Genomic DNA, 19,162 nt, shown 5'->3' on the forward strand with positions numbered 1-19,162 from the left:
TATGCTCAATAATGTTATGATCCACTAAAGTTAAGCACAGTTAAGAGAGTTCCATCTCTTCTTTGTTGGGAGGGGAAAAGGAGACACTAGCTGGCGGAGATCTGCACTCTGAGTGCACTTTTGTAATTGTAATATAACTTTTAGTTGTTTTCTTCTAAATTTAAACCCCGTGTTTGAAACCGTGACACATTCTGTTTCCTTTGAAACGTAATTGAGAATGCATTTCAGTTGTATGAGAATGTAACTTTACAGGAGACAGGCTTGAATAAACACACTGTACACAATCACAATAAATTCTCACGGTGGTTTTAATTAAATTTTACAGAAATTTCAGTATTCCTTTACGTTCAACTTCCCCAATAAACAAACTCCATGTGAACAGAAAATGACCCTTTTCTTCTTCTCTTCCTCTTCACATTCCTCCTCTCTTTCTGCTCTGCCTTTTACTCCCCTTCTCTTCCCCCCCCCCCCCCCCCCCCCCCTCCTGCAGGAGGAGACGGAGCCCTACTTCATCGCCATCTTCTGTTTTGAGTCGGGGATAAAGATCCTGGCTCTGGGTTTTGCGTTACACAAGGGCTCCTATCTGAGGAACGGCTGGAACGTCATGGACTTTGTGGTCGTGCTCACCGGGTGAGTCCTCACAAATATCTACGTCATCACTCCAGTTTTACTTTTTGTAGCTTTTTTCTTTATATCTTCAGTTTTTGTCCTGTGGGAATTACTATTTCCTCCGTTTAGTTGTCATTTCCATGAGTTTTGACATTTTATTTTTATTTCTATGTTTCTACTGACCCCCCCCCCTCCCCCCCCCCCCGGGTACTGAAATGTGCAGGATGTGATGTGTCGCCATGGCTACCTGTTCCACTCTGGCGCGGGGTTAGTCGGGGCCATCTTTCTTTTTTATTTCCTCTCAGACTCCAGACTGAATCATTTTGCATCACAGCGAGCTTTTTGTTAAACAGGGTGTCCTCTGTAATGGAGGGCCGCCGGGCCAAACAAATATCAGTGAAATAGCACCGAACACACTCGAGTCTTTATCTTAGATGCACTCTGCAGCGGAGCGCCGCCGTGCGTCCGTGAACGAGTGTGTGTGTCTGCTCAAATGTCTGCGTGTCTGTAATCTACATGCTCAGAGTCAGCTGAAGGCAAAGTGAACATGAAGTTGTCTGCACCGCTGGAAGTGACGTAAAGAAGCCTTGTTATGTGCAGTGAGCGCTGCACCAGACTCGGCTTAAAGAAAGAGCACTTTCAAGTGCCGTGTTGTTTGTCGGTGACCAATCATCTGATAGTTCAGCTTTGTGCAGATAACACGCCGGTCATCATGTTGCTTCAATGAGAACTCCTGCCGTGTGTTCCTGGTGTCCTTCACCGCTGCTTTGGAAGAGAAATAACAGGCGGACCAGCTTTAAAAGTGACCAATAAGTGACAATAACTGACAATAACTGACAATAAGTGACAATAAGTGACAATAACTGACAATAAGTGACAATAAGTGACAATAAGTGACAATAAGTGACAATAACTGACAATAACTGACAATAAGTGACAATAAGTGACAATAAGTGACAATAAGTGACAATAAGTGACAATAAGTGACAATAAGTGACAATAAGTGGGGCTAATCTATACTGATGTGAAGAGTGATTCATGTGGATAATAAAAAGGACAAATATTCGTAATAGCAACTTAATATTAAAGAAAGAAGTGAGGTGAGACACTGAGAGCGTTTCTCTTCATCCGTTATTCTGAAGGAGGAAGATTTTAGTTTATTTTGTTTTTATTTGTCAAGAAATATTAGAACGTTATCTGCGTTTACAAAACGAACAATCAAAGTAACAATCAGATGAAAAACAAACAAATCCAAACATCATCTTAATCGTGTCTTTTATTTTTAGTTACTCCACCAAATGTGTATAATGAGTTATTACTAACTTACTACTTAATTTTCAGTCTGTGTGTGTGTGTGTGTGTGTTTTATTAGCCTTGGTGATTTTAACGATATTACAAAAGACGTAAGATATCAGTTCTCTGTTTTTCATTGAATCCTTACTTTGTGTGTGCGTGTGTGTGTGTGTGTGTGCGTGTGTGTGTGTGTGTGTGTGTGTGTGTGTGTGCGTGCGCGTCTTGTAGAGAAGAAGCATGACTTCCTCTCTTTTCTGATCTCAAACACACTCACAGACACAGCAGAGGTCTGGTTTGACAAAGTGTGCGTGTGTGATCATGGCCACTCCCCCTCAGTCGCAGGCCTCCTTTAATGAGGACACACACACACACACACACACACACACACACACACAGGCTGGATCAGAGCAGCACTGCAGGGAGCAGCATCCAGGGCAAAGTGAAATGTCACTTCTCCAAGAGACGGGGTTTGTTGTTATGGCGATATCAGAGCGAGCGCAGAGTTTCCTCCTCTCTCTCTCTCTCTCTCTCTCTCTTGTTCGTCCCTCTCTCTCTCTTTCTCTCTCTCTTGTTCGTCCCTCTCTTCATTTAAATGTGTCAAAGATGAAACAAGAAATATCCAACATCAGCAGCCGTGTGCTACATTTCAGTGCTAATCAACAGATGTTTGTAGAAATAGTTTCTCCTGAATCTTCAGATCTGTGACTTTAGATTTCATCTGAGAGATATTAAATGCTGCAGAAAATGTGGCCAAAAGGTGTGTTCACACGTAGCGACGTGTAGGAAACACAGGAAGGTGGTAGTGTTCTGGTCAGAGAGTGAGGGTCCCTGGGTAGGAGCGGTGCAACATGTTAACATTATGACTGTATGCTTTAACTCAAGGCCCGTTTACTGGATCTCTTCCAGAACTTAAAGCTGTTATTGTGGTCGAAAGCTCCCAAAGAAATCTAGACCTTGAACTCTTTGAATGTTGTGAAATTAAAGGGGGCATATCATGCTCATGTTCAGGGTTATACTTGTATTTGGGGTCTAGAACACGTTTATATGCTTTAATCTTGAAAAAAAACACATGTTCTCATACTGTCGGTCTGAATACACCTATATTCACCCTCTGTCTGAAACGCTCCGTTTTAGCGCCTGTCTCTTTAAGACAACCCTCACAAAAAAAGCCCAGTCAACAACCAACAACCAGACATTTTGTGTATAGTTTTTCACATCAGTGGAACCAATTAAGGCCAGTTGCGAGCTAATAAAAGCCAGGAAGAAACATCAACGGGTGGGTAAAGAGACCTATCATGTCGTATTGTGTCCTCCTCATTAAACTGCTGCAACGTGATTCAAATCATCTGCTGTGACATCCATTTGAGACGGCGCTTTCCACCGGCCATCGTCAAAAACACCACACTAGACAATCATCTCATTTGTCTGGTTGAGTTCCCAAGACTTTCAGAATATATGACAAGGACTTTGTGTTGTTTTTGTCCCCCCCCCCCCCACACACACACACACACATTTGCAAATAGATAGATGTATAGATGGAGAGAGAGAGAGAGGTAACCCTGTGAGAGCGGCAGAAGAGTAGAGCTACTGCAGCTAGATAACAGAGGGAGGAGGTGGAGGAAGAAGAAGAGGACCACGTGACGATGTCTCTCCGTTCCCCTGGGCTCTGGATAACAGGACAGAGAGAGAGGGAGGGAGGGAGGGAGAGGGGGGGGGGGAGGTAGGGAGAGAGAGAGAGAGGGAATAACAAGATGGGCTTGGCTGTTAAAGAAGGAGCGAGAGGGGACGGAGAGCAGAGAGGAGGTTGAGCCGGAGGAGGAAGAGTGATGGGTGGCGGAGGTGAGAGTGATGTATGGAGAGGGTGAGGAAGGATGGGAGGAGGGAGGGGGGGAGGCAGAGACGGAAGAAAAGGGGGGGGGGGGGGAGCAAACGCCGAGAGGGAGTGTGTGTGTGTGAGCGCTGCAGTAACCTGCTTTTCCCTGCTCCCTGTGATCAATCACTCAGCTCAGCCTATATAACACACACACACACACACACACACACACACACTCACTGCTTACACCCTCTCACACACACACACACGTGTTGGATCATTACCATGCATGGCCTATATTGCCAATTGCAGTCATATTTCAAGCATTCATGTATATTCATATAAAACGTTTTTAATTTAAGTCGCGGTACACGAACACAGAAGCCGGCGTACGTTAGCTGTGTTTCCTTGAGTGTGTGTGTGTGTGTGTGTGTGTGTGTGTGTGTGTGAGAGAGCGTGTTACTATCTGTATGAGGACATTCTCCGAAGGGTTCAGGCTTTTTTTTTTTTAAGTTTGCATCTTTTTTTCACAACGTGGGGAAAAACTCTCAGCTTTACTAGATTTCCCGACTGCCTTGTCGGGAAACTACCTACAAAAGTGAAGAAGTCAAAGACAGTCATTGGTTAGAGAAGACATTTAAATGATCAGTCACACAAACTCACAACATTCCGGACTTTTTTACGTTCCAAAGCGCATCGTGAGATACGTTTCGTATTTGGTTTTGGATTTAGTTTGTTTTTGACGTAAAAACTTCTGTTGCCGAAACATAACCAAGAAGTTTTCTTACGTTTGTAGTTTAGTTTTGTTTCAAATTCATAGTAATTTTAAGCAGTGACGTGTAACTAAATGTAACTAAGTAGTTTCATGACCTAAACAAAGTAGATTTGCAGCTTTCTTTCTTTCTTTTTTTTATTTACAAAAGTGTTTCCAACAGAACGTATTTGAGAGAACAAAAGTTATCATCAGATATACCTCATTTGCATACTTGCATGTAAAACATCAGACAACTTGTAACACAATAAATACTCCTCTTAATGTGAGTGATGAAGTGGTGAAGTTTCATGGTGATATCTATGAGTTCATGTGTTCACCTGCAGAGTCTCTAAATGTCTGTAATGTAACTAAACGTCTCTTTAAAGGACGTTTCCTCTCAACGAGTTTGTTCTCAGACTCTGATGATAAATCTCCACTTCAGCAGCTCTTACATTCACCAAACTTTACACTTTCACTCCTCTCTGTGTGCTGAAAATGTATGATAATTACCACATATTTGAGAAGATAATGCCCCATTTTTAATCATACATTTTCCAAAAAACGTGTAATACAAAAAAAACAGTAATTGTCCTAAAGAACGTAATCAACTGGGGAAGTTTCACGGCGATATCTATCAGTGAAAATATTCCCCTGTAGTGTCTCCCCTTAATGTGTGTGTGTGTGTGTGTGTGTGTGTGTGTGTGTGTGTGTGTGTGTGTGTCTGTTGTGTGTGTTTGTGTGCTTTGTGTGCTTTGTGAGTCGTGACTGAGAGTGCATGTAAGTGTGTGTGTGCATGTGTGCTGTATCATCCTTTGCACACACACTGGAGAGACAGAGAGAGAGAGAGAGAGACTCGATGAGGACAATAATTAATGAGATCGGGAATAAAAGAGGAGCAGGGACACACACACACACACACACACACACACACACAGAGTGACCGGTGTATTTAGCATTCAGAGATGACAGTTCATTGATTTTCGGTGGCGTGCTGTGACGTCACACAGTAATCTAGTCATTAAGAGGAGACTCTGGGCCAGTCAGTCAGTGAGAGGACACTGTAGACGTCCCTACGACTCTTCTGTTGGACGTTCAGAGACAAAAATAGAACTCTATCTCGTCGTACACAATCTGAGATATATGTGTTTTTGAAAAGTATACTTGTGTGTATATTTATCCAACATTCTTTTGAGAGGGAATTTGCAAGTGATTAGGGCTTTGACAAAACCTTTCTGTGTTGACTTGTTGTAGACGTGACCAGTGTTAACGGAGGCCCAGCGTAGACATCGTATAAAATGAGGAAGAGCGTTTATTATTTGCTGTCAGCTCGTCGCAACTTGAGCCAAAGACACCGAACGACATCAGAACTTGCAGGCTCACTGAAAGGTCGACTCACAAGCTGAGTTTTGCGTCAGAAACGGGAACAGATTAGATTCAATTCAATTTATCTTGTATAGCCCAAAATCACAAACGCCTCAAAGGGCTTTACTATCTGTCCTCTGTCCCGGGACCCTCACATCGGAACATCTTCATAAAATATCCAGCTGTATCGGCTCAAGCCGCCAAAAATGGGTTCAGAAAAAGGTTAAACGTTAAGCTGAGGGAAGCTGCTGACTGTGAATGAAACATCTGGTCAATCCCCCCCCCCCCCCCCCCCCAACACCAAATCAACATTTAACTCAACGCCGGGAATTGCCGCACATGGGTGTTAAAGTATGTCCACTGAGAAAACACTGTATGAACATTGAGAGAGGAAATGAAGTCCAGCTTAGGAGAAAGAAATGAGGTCACACACAGAGAAAGAGGGAGAGGGGGGGGGGGGGTACCTGGCAGAAAATTGTCCCTTTGCCATCACTTCCATTATCATTATTGCTCTGCAGTCATTTACAGACTCATCACTCTCCTATACGTTCCCCTATACCCTCCAACTCTGGTCCCTGCAGGCAGTCTGCTGCACGTGAACACACCGCTCATGTAGAGGGTGTTGGGTTTGCACGAGCATCGTAATGGCCGTATGCATGATGGTACCCGCTGAGCTGTTCTGGTATACAAAGATAACAGACGAGGTGGAGGTGAGGAGTGGCGTGTCCTCCGTCAAGTGCATTTCACTGACACCATGGTTGTTTAAGAAAGGAGAGAAACCGGAGGCTGGGTTTGAACTTGTTCCGATACCGATACCAGTATCAGAAATGATGTGATCGAGTATCAAAGAGTACGTCTATGCACAGATCTGATACCATCGTATATTAAGAAGCAAGAAAGCTCACCCGTTATCTACTTCCGTCACTGGCTCCAGAAAAAACGACGGTAACGTTAACCAGAGAGAACAAAAGCTCAGCAATTTGGCAATTATTGTTACACCGGAAAATCTGTCAAACTAGACGATAAAAGAAAGTTCTCTGGCATTCATGCTCTGTATGCATTGGTTCTGGATTGCTAAAAGGGTTCAAAGGTACTCTGCCGATAACGATAAGTTCATGTAACAGAACCGGTGTCAGGACACCCACTTTTTGTTTGTTGTCAGTTGGTTACGTAGTTGGTTTCTCCACCACTTCACAGTAAAAACAGCGTTTGGAAGCCACTGAGGAATTACACATTTCGGTCATGAAGTCCTGAGAACTTGTACGGTGATAGTTTAGGTAAGTGGCACACAGCTGACGTTTAATATAGCTTGAGCGTTTACTTAAAACTGTAGTTGAACCGGAGGATGAGGATTATCGGCTGAAACCAACCAGCTATTGTGAAGCAACATTTATGAAATGAAGAAGGTGACATGCACCTTTTTTAAACGATACATATATTTTTTTTTGTTGCTAAAAGCCCGCCCGCTTCAGTGTGCGGTGCTTTGTGCACACCTACACGCCCTTGTGAACAGAAATAGAGATCACAGACACAAACGCACACCTACAGACACACAATGTGAGGGCAGCGAGGTGCTGAAGTTAAACCGGTTCACCATCACACCCACAGCGCTGACAGGCATTTGTTCTGCTTAAGTGTCCTTAAGCAACACACTTCAAGTTGTGATCAGCCCCAGCTCTGCTGCTCTCTACCCGACTCTACCTGACCTCTGACCTCTCAATACATTTTACTTTTTGGTCTCCACCAACTCATGAGAACAATACATACTTTACACACAACTATCCAACTACATGACATGCACACAAACACCCACAAACAAGGACACAGAAGTCCAGACGTCGTGTCCTCATGAGGTCCAAGACTCATGCTGGCAGGGGACGGAGGGACAGGTGGGCCAATCAGCCGGCCGGCAGAGAGAGAGAGAGAGAGAGGGAGAGAGAGAGAGAGGGAGAGAGAGAGAGAGAGAGAGAGAGAGAGAGAGAGGTGAATGGAAAAACTGGAGGAAGATTAGAGACGCAGGAAAGAATGACGTGGGCGAACAGGAGAGGGATGAGTGTCTGTGTAATTAAAGGACAGGAATGGAGCCGGACTGACAAACAGCTACTGCACCAGAGAATTAGGAAACACACACTGTAGCTGGAAAATCTGGCAATACAACGTGAATAAAGATCGAACATCTCTTCCTCTGTTGCTGCTGAGTTCACACCAAACGCAAACATTGGCCTTGCCTTACTCGCGCGAGTTTGACCGCAGCATCGAAAATAACCACTTTTGCTGCTTTGTGTATTTTGTGGAAGACAGAGATACGTCGCGTCTGGGTTCACAGCATCGTGATTGGAAGTTACCATATTTGGAATGCGGAGGAGTGTTATAGACCATAAACTCATGTTTACAATGTTTACTGAGGTAATAAATCAAGAGAGAAGTAGAGTCATTTTCTCATAGACTTCTATACAACCAGAGGAGTCGCCCCCTGGTGGACACTAGAGAGAATGCAGGTTTTAAGACATGAAGCATCGGCTTCACTCTGCATAACCGGAGGTTGCTTGAGCTCCAGAACCCTCCAGTGGCCAGAGGGTGTTTGCAGAAAAGCACACGCACTCAGCAAGCCTTCCCCAGATAAATAAAGGTTAATAAACATGTGATTAGAGGACAGAAGGGCGGATGAGTGAAGACGTAGATGAGAGAGAAGAAAAGCCACCTTCCATTCTCCTTCGCCTGATCATACATGAAGTAAATGGAATAAAGGGAAAATGAGGGAGTTTGGTTCGGGGGTGGAGGTAGAGAGAGAATCCATCAGCTGAGTGTTAGCACTCTGCTGAGATCAGCAATAATGTGTGAGGGAGAAAATGAAGAGAGGGAAGGAAAGAGGAAGAGGGGGGGGGGTTGAGGATGGAGAATGTGGTCAGAATGAGAGTGCTTGCATCCTGCCTCTGCCAATGAACGCTTCAGCAAACCAGGAGACGGGGAAGAGAAAGGGCAGAGAGGAATGAAAGGAGGGATCGGATGAGATGTTTGGATGGAAAGAGGAAAAGTGTCTTTGATGAAGTGAGAGGGAGAGGTCTCACGACACGAGCTGGTGGAAAAGATTCCCAAAACGCCTAAGGTGAAGAAGCCATTACAGCATCCCCCTTCACCTGCAACCCTACCACACATTTCTCTCCCAACACCCCTCTGCACCGAGCTGATGGGCTCTCCCAATAACAGACAGCGATTGGGTCGTACCACCTTGGTGACGGAGGACGGGGGGGGGGGGGGGGAGGACGGGGGGGTTGAGCGGTGACATAATAGTCGGAAAGTGCTGCTTAATGTCCCGTATCTACAGGAGAGAGATGGGGGGGGGAGAGGATTGTGAGAGGCTTGGAGAGCACAATTGTGTTCTCATGACACGCTGCATGTATCTCCTGCTCCATGCATCAGCTCATCACCCCGACTTTACTGGAGCATTTACAGCAAACAAGAGAAAAATGACCACATCTATTTATTTGGTACTTTTTTTTTACTTTGCAAGTATCGAAATATTTACAATTATAACGGTAGAACCGGCGTACCCTATGTATTTGTTACTTACATTCAAACATATTGTTCAAATTCCTTAACTGTGCACCGTGTCACACTGGAACATTGTCTGTCACGTGTGTGTGTGTGTGTGTGTGTGTGTGTGTGTGTGTGTGTGTGTGTGTGTGTGTGTGTGTGTGTGTGTGTGTGTGTGTGTGTGTGTGTGTGTGTGTGTGTGGCGGGTGAGGGCTCAGCAGGAGGCACTAAGGGGACAGGAGTTCACACTGTGATGACACATGGCACTCCCACACTAATTCCACACAATACACACATAAACCACGTGCACATACTCTCTCTCTCACACACACACACACACACACACACACAGCTCATGCACATGTCGGGGGCTGGACCTTGTCCCAGTCTCTGTCATGCTGTGAGTGAGTGTCTTTACTATTTTTTGCCAAAGCAGCCACACTGTGATGGCATGCATTACATACAACACACTAGAGGCACATGCATGTTGCGTTCGAGCTCATGACATAATTTAAATGTGATCGTTATCAGTAAATATCAGCTCATATATGCCACGACACATCTTACATTAGTTATACATTCATACTTATATAATGCTTTGATCTAAATGATAAAGGTCCTGGTTCAGACTCTAACGTAGATTAGATTAGATATTGATATGATATCTATACATGAGATCTGGGGAAAAATCCTCAGCGGTTTATTTCTTTTAGCGCTCTCCAAACAGGTAATACGACTGCAGAGAAACAAAGCGTTGGTCTCCAGGTCCTCATTTGAAGCAACAAAATCAAAACGCAGTCGGAGTAGGTTCCTGTTCGGCCATTTAAAACTAAAAAATGCGTCAAGTCAGTGCGGTGGGGCCTTTAAAGGTGAGGAGCAAGTCTTAAAATCAACAAATCACACTGGTAGCCATTGTGAATGTAGCTGGGTAGTAAAGAAAATGGAAGTTGAATTGGGTTATTGTGTACTCTGTGTTTTAGTTAAAGGGCCAGCCTGCAGGATTTAGGGCGATCTAATAGCAGAAATGTTTTCATTCGTGTGTATTCACCTAAAAACAGGAATCCTGTTCTTTAGCTTACAATGAGCCCTTCATAGGGAGCGGTCCTCTTCACGTAGTCCACCGTGTTGCATGATATGTTTGTACAGGAGCCCAGAACGGACAAACCAAACACTGACTCTAGAGAGAGACTTTCACATCGTTATTTGAGTCAGGCGAACGGCGTCTTGGAAAAGGGAGGAGTGAGAGGTGAGGTATTCAGTCGGTTGCAATCTGCAACCACACCGCTAGATGCTAACGAATCCTACACACTGTCCCTTTAAGGCTAAATCAAAATGAGTCTAACTTCAGTACACGGAGGCTGCACTGTGGCTGTGTGTGACACATTGTTCACTACTAGATGGATTTTAACCAATCAGAGTCGATTGGGGTTGAGTTCCTGATTGAAAAGCATCTCTACATTTTAGAGAGTTACAAGGCTCCTTCTCGTGTGTGTGTGTGTGTGGGGGGGGGGGGGGGGATTTATGCGTCTGCGTACATGTTGTAGCAGAGAAAGTGGGTCGTCCATACTACCTGCAACGCATTCGTCTCCCTCATCAGATCGTACGTGCTGTGTGTGTGTGTGTGTGTGTGTGTGTGTGTGTGTGTATGTGTGTGTGCGTGTGTGTGTGTGTGTGTGTGTGTGTGTGTGTGTGTGTGTGTGTGTGTGTGCGTGTGTGTGTGTGTGTGTGGGAGGGAGATGCGGGGGCTCGGAGGGGTTGAAAATCAATCGCTAGGAGACCCACTTCCCATCCCCGTTGCTGCGGCAATGCCGAGATTCCATCAATGAGCCAGTGCTGCGTTGCCCCGGCAACGCTTATGAATGAGAGCAGGTCGGTAACCGTGGAGACTCGGCGAAGAGAGGAATTCGCCGGTCGCCATGGCAATGCCGCGAGCGGGGAGAGACCGGGCGAAGTGAAGGCGGCGAGTGACCCCTGAGATCCTCCTCATCAGGGCCAGAAATCCCCATCATCTTCATCCTCCCCATCATCTTCATCATCATCATCATCATCGTCATCTTCATCATCATCTTCATCATCATCATCATCATTGTCGTCATCATCATCACCGTCATCACCATCATCATCGTCATCTTCATCATCGTCTTCATCTTCATCATCTCATTGTCGTCGTCGTCGTCTTCATCATCGTCTTCATCTTCACCATCATCATCAGTGTCCCTCTGTAGAGACAACAGGACATCACGCTTGTCTCCATCGGCTGCCGTGAAGCGACGTAACCTAAACATTCGAACCTCAAACGGTGAAGAAAACGACGTAGAAAACTCTGTTTTTTGTCTCTTCAGCGGAAGCAGAAGCTTCAGTGAACGTTGAGGTCGCTTGCGTCATGCGCGTTATGCATTCGCTAAATTTGTTTCCGTTGCACTTTGCTTTTATCGATGCACCAACTTTTTCACTTTACCAGCCAAACAAAGCCCAGCCACTCCCCCAGGAGACCGCTGTACTGCCCCGTGTGATACGAGGAGTCATCGTACTGAGTAGTTCTGTTGCCTAAGATGCTTCCTGTGAAGACAGAAGATACTTTTTTTTAAACTGTGTACATGTAATGAGAGGAAATTGACAAGCGATGTGAAAGAGTCTTAAAACCTGCATTCTCTCTAGTGTCCACCAGGGGGCGACTCCTCTGGTTGTATAGAAGTCTATGAGAAAATGACTCTACTTCTCTCTTGATTTATTACCTCAGTAAACATTGTAAACATGAGTTTATGGTCTCAATCTCTAGTTTCAAGTCTTCTTCAATACAGCATGATGTTCATTTAGTACATTATGGTCCATTTAGAGTCAAACAGACATGATACGTGTTGCAGGCTTTCATAGGAAAACACACCAAAAATGAGCAGTAACATTTTCGCAAGACGTCCTCCAAACCGTGGCGTGAGGACACGTTGCTTCACTCACATGACATCCTTCATCTGCACCTCGTTCATTACTATTCATCCATTAAGACACCTCGCTGAAGTGAAATGCAAGACGCAATACAACAGCGAAGAGGTCAAACACAGGAAAGGTGAACACACTGTTAGCATATTATAGCACAGCTTAAGTTGTGTGTGTGTGTGTGTGTGTGTGTGTGTGTGTGTGTGTGTGTGTGTGTGTGTGTGTGTGTGTGTGTGTGTGTGTGTGTCTGTGTGTGTCTGTGTGTGTGTGTGTGTGTGTGTGTGTGTGTGTGTGTGTGTGTGTGTGTGTGTGTGTGTGTCTGTGTGTGTCTGTGTGTGTGTGTGTGTGTGTGTGTGTGTGTGTGTGTGTGTGTGTGTGTCTGTGTGTGTGTGTGTGTGCGCTATACAGGTTGATTGTTTGGTGTTTCCCGGGAGTGAAAGCTTCTGTCATCACTGTCCAAACACCTTTCTCCCTCCTGCAGATGAGACTCTTTCTCTCTGGAGTCTCTGTCTCTCTTTGGGGGCTTCTCTCTCTCTCTCTCTCTCTCTCGCTCAGCAGTTGAATCTCACACTTTTGACACACAGGACTATCACTCTGTTTCAATCTGATCACTCTTTCTCTCACTCTCATGTCTCGCGGGGGGGGATGTTGGGTCTGCATTTCATCAGGGACGCTCATCTAAAGCAATGGTTTAGTACATGTTGGTCATATTCAACTGTAGGTAAATAACAGAAAATAAGGAAAATTGGGATTAGCATTTACAATTAAAAATGTAAGATGTAAAAAGATGAAGTGTGTGTGCCTTTCTCACATGACAGCTATATATATTTATTTTTGATCACAAATACTAATTCAAGGCTGTGTTTTAGATCGCATGCTAACATACCATCATGCTAAGTATGACGTAAAAGTGAGAATGATGCGCGTTCACGATGCATAGTATTTGAGTATAAGACGAGCTTAATCCATATACTTAACTGCCTCACAATCAGCCGGCAACCTCCAGTTCCGAAAAGTGAAGCCAATGCTTCATGTGTTAAAGCTGCATTCTCTCTAGTGTCCACCAGGGGGCGACTCCTCTGGTTGTATAGAAGTCTATGAGAAAATGACTCTACTTCTCTCTTGATTTATTACCTCAGTAAACATTGTAAACATGAGTTTATGATCTCAATCTCTAGTTTCAAGTCTTCTTCAATACAGCATGATGTTCATTTAGTACATTATGGTCCATTTAGAGTCAAACAGACCATAAAGCAGGGGATGCTTTAGGGGCGGGGCTTACTGTGATTGACAGGTCACTGCCGCTAACAGAGCTGTTTACGGCGTCTCTACGTCACTCCTCCGCATTCAAAATATGGTCACTTCTGTTCCTTGGTTGCAAAAAACAAGATGGCGACAGCGAAATCGCCGAACTTGAGGCTTCAAAACATCAGTCCACAAACCAATGAGAGACGTCACCATGACTATGTCTGTGGAGAGAACGCACATTTTAAGACACTTCTCAGCAGAACTGGAGGTTCCCGCCTGGTTTATAGACATGGATAGAAAATCTTTAAAACCTGATATTTTTTATGTGTGTTTTAACACACAGTTTATTTAAGATTACTGAGACTGTGGCAAAATGAATTGAGCATTTCACATTACCTCACTACTCCTGAAGAGTAAGGAACAAATTTACAAAATAGATAATAATAGTCATAATAGCAACATTAATGAGACATTTCTGCCTCTTTTCTCTTGTCGTCTTTTCCTTCTCTGCTACTCTCAGTTGTTTTTCTTCCCCTCCTTCTGTTGTTGTTCCACTGCCCCCCCCCCCTCCATCCCCATCACAACCGGCAGCACAGTCGCCGCTCCCTCTACCGGCCGCCTCGGTGCACTGTGCGGGCAGGTTTCAGCCGTTGCCAGGGGTGACTGCATCCTGGAGGTTTTTAGTGTGTCTGAGAGGAGCGGACGGTGAATACTGAAGATCTGCTCGCTCGCCCCTCGAAATGAGACGTGAGAAACAGAACCGGTGGAACGGGACGAACGTAAACAAAGAGAAAATGAACGACAGAGAGAGAGACAGAAACAGAAATTTAAATTCAAGAGATCAAAACAGAACCTTTTTGGTCTTTTGCTGCATCCGTCTAATCAGCGTGAATCCAACTCACTCAGTCTGACGATGCATCCGACGCTTTCATGGTCCCAGGGGGGGGGGGGGGGAGTAGCAGTTTGAGCAGCAAATAGTAGCAAGAAACGGACACTTAAAAAAATCATTAAAACATACAAAAAAATAGACAAAATTAGAAATGTATTAAATAAGAAAAGCCATATTTTGCACACTATGAAGTGAAAATATGTGTAGCTGTGAACCCTAAAATGTAGATTAAACATCACAAAGTCACACATGAGAACGTGAAGAATGCTCTCATGCTCTCATGTCGGGCTGTAATCCATACGCGTGTCCTGTTGGACCTTCACTGGACCGGAGGCGGTTTGCTTTTTTTCTTTTTTTTTTGCTGAGGTCTGGTGTTTTTTAGGGTCTGCACCTTTGGCCGTGGCAGTTAAAAATGAGGGGCTTGGCTGCCGGTACCGTTTCTGTTAATAAATGACGTCTTACTGGAATTAGCAACCGACCTGGAGACAGATGGAGGGGTTGCTTGAAAAGATTGCTTGAATCTGTTTCTTGGTTTTGCTCTCTTCCTGTAGCTGGAGTAATATTTATGGCTGCTCGCCCACGTCATCATCAGGTACGCTTGTTTTAAGGGACAGCTCTTCTTTAAAGATCTTCTAAGGCACAAAAGCTCTAAATATACACAGATTGTAAGTCTAACAAAGATCAGCCACGTTGGCCTTGTGTAGCAAATCTCAGACCTCCATTCATTTTGATCAGTGATAATGAGTGACAGGAAATTATTACAGTTTGCATGTTACAGATTTGGTAAAAACAGTTCCTTCTATTGGAGGCTGTGCGTCTATAAATACAGTTCACGAGGAAATCTCTTCTAAGCACAGGAGATGACCAATCACAACCACGCTGGTGTCTGATTAGTGGAGATAAATTAATCTACGGTTTACTGACGTCACCTTTATAAACTGACTTGGTATTGTTAAAGGAGCTGCCAACAGTAATGTTGTGGAAATATATGTTTATTTTTTACTATCGGCGGTTGTTTTATCTTCTATTGATCGATGACTTGAGAGACATCCTACGTGAATATAGTTTAAAAACATAAACGTGATGTAACGGATATCCCAATGAAATTCCCCAGTTGTTTTCTGTGTGACAAGTTTTCTGAAATGTTATGTTTAAATATGCAAATGAGGCATTATCTAATGGCAGCTTTTGGAGGGCTTAGGAGAAAGTAAAATAAAAACCTGAATGTGTTTTTTGGGTGTTTTCTTTCCACTAGTCTGGAATAAAACATGTCTGCCCACGTCGTGCCCCCCCCTTCGTTACTCTCTCTCCCCCGTACGAGACAGAGCATGGAATCTTCCAGCCTGTTTCTGGCTGAATTTACACCAGAGTTTCATACGTACGCACTAAAGACACATAAAACGGAGCGGTCAGAGCAGGACACGGGGAATGGGGCCATAGTGGCGAGAGCCATTATAGTGTTACTGGATCACTGACTCAATCCTTTCTGTTGTGATTGTCAACGTTAACCTATAAGGTATGCGTTAACGTTTATATTGGATGATCTGAGCACAAGGTGTACGCCCAGCGAGCTGCAGGATCATGATTTATTTTTCTGGTATAGCACAAATTTAAATATTGGTAATTGTTGAAAAGATTTGGTAATTTCACAATTTGATAATTTGACAAAGCGATCTCCACTGAAGCTCCACCTCCTCTCTTGTTCCGGAGCTTTTGACAGAGTCTCGTAATAACCGTCGTACTCGGACGGACTTTTCTCATGGAAACTATAGAAAGCTGGAAAGTTTGACAGGTAACAAGTTATATCATCAGCGAAATACTCGTCCCAGTTCACTGATGGTGCTTTTGCACATCTGTCTGGCTCAGTCAATTCTCAATGTATAATGTATAATGTGATCACATTCATTTGTGGAAACATGCCAGTGTCGGTAGTTTAGGCACTCTGTTCTGAAATAAATGGGGCGTCACAGAGTGTGACGAGGCATGTTTTAGCTGATTCGATTATGTTTGAAAGACATACATCGTTAAAGTGACGTTGTTCTCTGTTTCCCCTCCCTCTGTCTTGCTGTCTCTCTGCAGTATTTTGTCGTCAGTGGGGTCTCAGCTTGACCTGAGGACACTACGAGCCGTCAGAGTGCTACGACCACTGAAACTGGTGTCTGGGATTCCCAGTAAGTGTTTCTTTGTGTGCACGCTGCCCATTTTCACTTGGAAATTTGACAAACCAATGCATGCATTTACTAAAACCGGTTGACAGTGCTCCCCTTGTTGCTTGGTTTGCAGAAACAAGCCCATCAATAAGGAAGTCTCTGAATGCTTCAATATTTTAAATAAATTACCCCCAAATCCGTCCACTATAACATATAACGTTGATCCTCTGATTGTGTCCTCCAGGCCTGCAGGTGGTGCTCAAGTCCATTATGAAGGCTATGATCCCCCTGCTGCAGATTGGCCTGCTGTTGTTCGTGGCCATCCTCATGTTCGCCATCATCGGCCTGGAGTTCTACATGGGGAAGTTCCACACTACCTGCTTCGACAAAGTCACACGTAAGAAAGAAAAGTCCAAAAGCCGTTCCTTTTTCACTGCAGATCTTTTGACTTGCCATGGTGGGAAAAGCACCGGTTGATCTGTAACATGTGTTTGTTAGAATTAGCTTTCTGATCCAAACTGAATTCATTGCAACGTTGGATCTTTCTCTCCTTCATCAGGAGAGGTAGTGGACTCATTACCGTGCGGCACAGAGTTGCCGTCGCGGCTGTGTCCTAACGGCACAGTGTGCGAAGGTCGCTGGATTGGACCCAACTACGGCATCACCCAGTTCGACAACATCCTGTTCGCCGTGCTCACCGTTTTCCAGTGCATCACCATGGAGGGATGGACGGAGATGCTCTACTACGTGAGTTAGCTAAAGAATGTCTTGTTCGCGGTTCGGTTGTACTTAGCTCCACCCTCTCGTGTCACTTTTTGTTGCTTTAAACCAAGATAGCGACGGCCCAAAAACCACGATATCAACTAACGACTAAACGACCAAACTCAAGTCTTCATAACCGTTGTTTGCGAACCAATGGGTGACGTCACTGGGACTATATCCGCTTCTTGTATTGACCAACAGCTTGGGTCCATGTTATGTATGAAGTCACCGTTGCGATTGTTTTTAGTGATCTCTGTGATGTGCGTTGGGTTTGTACCGTATCCTTTTTAGCACCCTGAAGGAGTCGCGGGGGCGGCTGGGTGTGGAGGGGTTGGTGATTGGCTTGAATTTCATTCAGCCAAATGAGGCATAAAGTAGTTTGAGATTTGATTCAAAACACCATTTATTTGTCTAAAAGCCATTTTCCATCCCACTCTCTCTCTCTCTCTCTCTCTCTCTCATTCTCCGACTCCCTTTTATCCGTCTTCTCATCTGTCCTTTTTCCTGCCTTGGGATTCGCTCTCTCCCTCCCTCTCCGCCTCCTCTATATATATATATATATATATATTCTCTATATTTAACATCTTTTTCTGATGGATGGAGGCCGACTTCCACACTCACACGGGCAGTCAGGAGGAAACCAATGAAAGTTTAATAGAGAACGGCGCTGCTTGCACTAGCTGTACCATGCAGAATAAAACACATGCACACAAGCGCTCCAGCAGCAGATAATAATCAGCTGATAGTTCCATTTAGGCGTTACACGGGAAACAGAAGCACAAGATGCTCCGGTAACCTGATTTCTCTCATTGTCAGCTTATTTGTGGGGGAAAAAAAGGAAGTGGCATAGTGTCAATCAATTTTGTCGCTGTTGACGTTGCTCAGCAGACACCTCGGTGTGATCGATGTTTGTGAAAGCAGGAGACGCTGTAATGTGACAGCGCACATGGCATTGTGTCCGTATGTTGTCTTGTCTGCACGCAAATAAGTCTCTGCAGCCGGGTCAGGTTTTAGGATATGAACAAGTGTCACTCCTCAAGCCAGAATAATACACATACCCGATCTCCCCTTGGTTCTTGTGCATTAAAGATAAAGTTGCCAACATCTTCCAGTCCATCCTGGTGTCTTCAGTTAGTTCGCTTCATTGTTATTAGCCAAGTAGCTTGATTGTGATCTCATAGAAATTCAAACAAAATCGCAAATAATTCAGTCAGGGATTTTAGACACAGTAGCTAAAACTGCAACAGCTTAATACTGTAACATAACATGTTTTTTTTCAATACTTACCCGCCTAATTCATAACCTTACCTGAAGCCTGTGTAAAACCCAGGCGGCAACCTCCTGTTGTGCCGAGTGAAGCCAATGCTGAAGAGTCTTAAAACGTGCATTCTCTCTAGTGTCCACCAGGGGGCGACTCCTCTGGTTGTATAGAAGTCTATGAGAAAATGACTCTACTTCTCTCTTGATTTATTACCTCAGTAAACATTGTAAACATGAGTTTATGGTCTCAATCTCTAGTTTCAAGTCTTCTTCAACACAGCATGATAATTCCATTACGACTGAATGCAACTTATGTCAATTAATAATATGAGTGAGTGGACTCAACAAATATTACATTGTTATATTATTTCACTGTTAACTTCCAAAAGCAGACCACATTTCATCCACCAACTTAACGCTATTTGTCCCCGCCCAACTTTGCACAATCTGGCAAAACCGGGTGTGTAAACATATAAGTTTGGTTTGTTTACAGCAAAAATAAATAGTTATAAAGTGAGCTAGAACAATGAAGCCAAAACCGTATTACACTGAGA

The 19,162-nt window shown here is 44.2% G+C and overlaps 1 protein-coding gene across 1 annotated transcript in view; it reads left to right on the forward strand.

Annotated features, from left to right (window-relative positions):
* The window catches only part of cacna1ab (calcium channel, voltage-dependent, P/Q type, alpha 1A subunit, b), a 110,884-nt gene that overhangs the window by 28,127 nt on the left and 63,595 nt on the right, over positions 1 to 19,162 (forward strand). The window contains exons 3-6 of the mRNA XM_076083010.1: positions 491 to 630; positions 16,516 to 16,607; positions 16,831 to 16,983; positions 17,146 to 17,333. Coding sequence (XP_075939125.1) covers positions 491 to 630; positions 16,516 to 16,607; positions 16,831 to 16,983; positions 17,146 to 17,333 — 573 coding nt within the window. The remainder of the gene's footprint in view (positions 1 to 490; positions 631 to 16,515; positions 16,608 to 16,830; positions 16,984 to 17,145; positions 17,334 to 19,162) is intronic.

Source organism: Anarhichas minor, unplaced genomic scaffold, assembly GCF_050575085.1.
Source record: "Anarhichas minor isolate MPS153535 unplaced genomic scaffold, ASM5057508v1 ptg000114l, whole genome shotgun sequence".
NCBI classification, from domain to species: domain Eukaryota; kingdom Metazoa; phylum Chordata; class Actinopteri; order Perciformes; family Anarhichadidae; genus Anarhichas; species Anarhichas minor.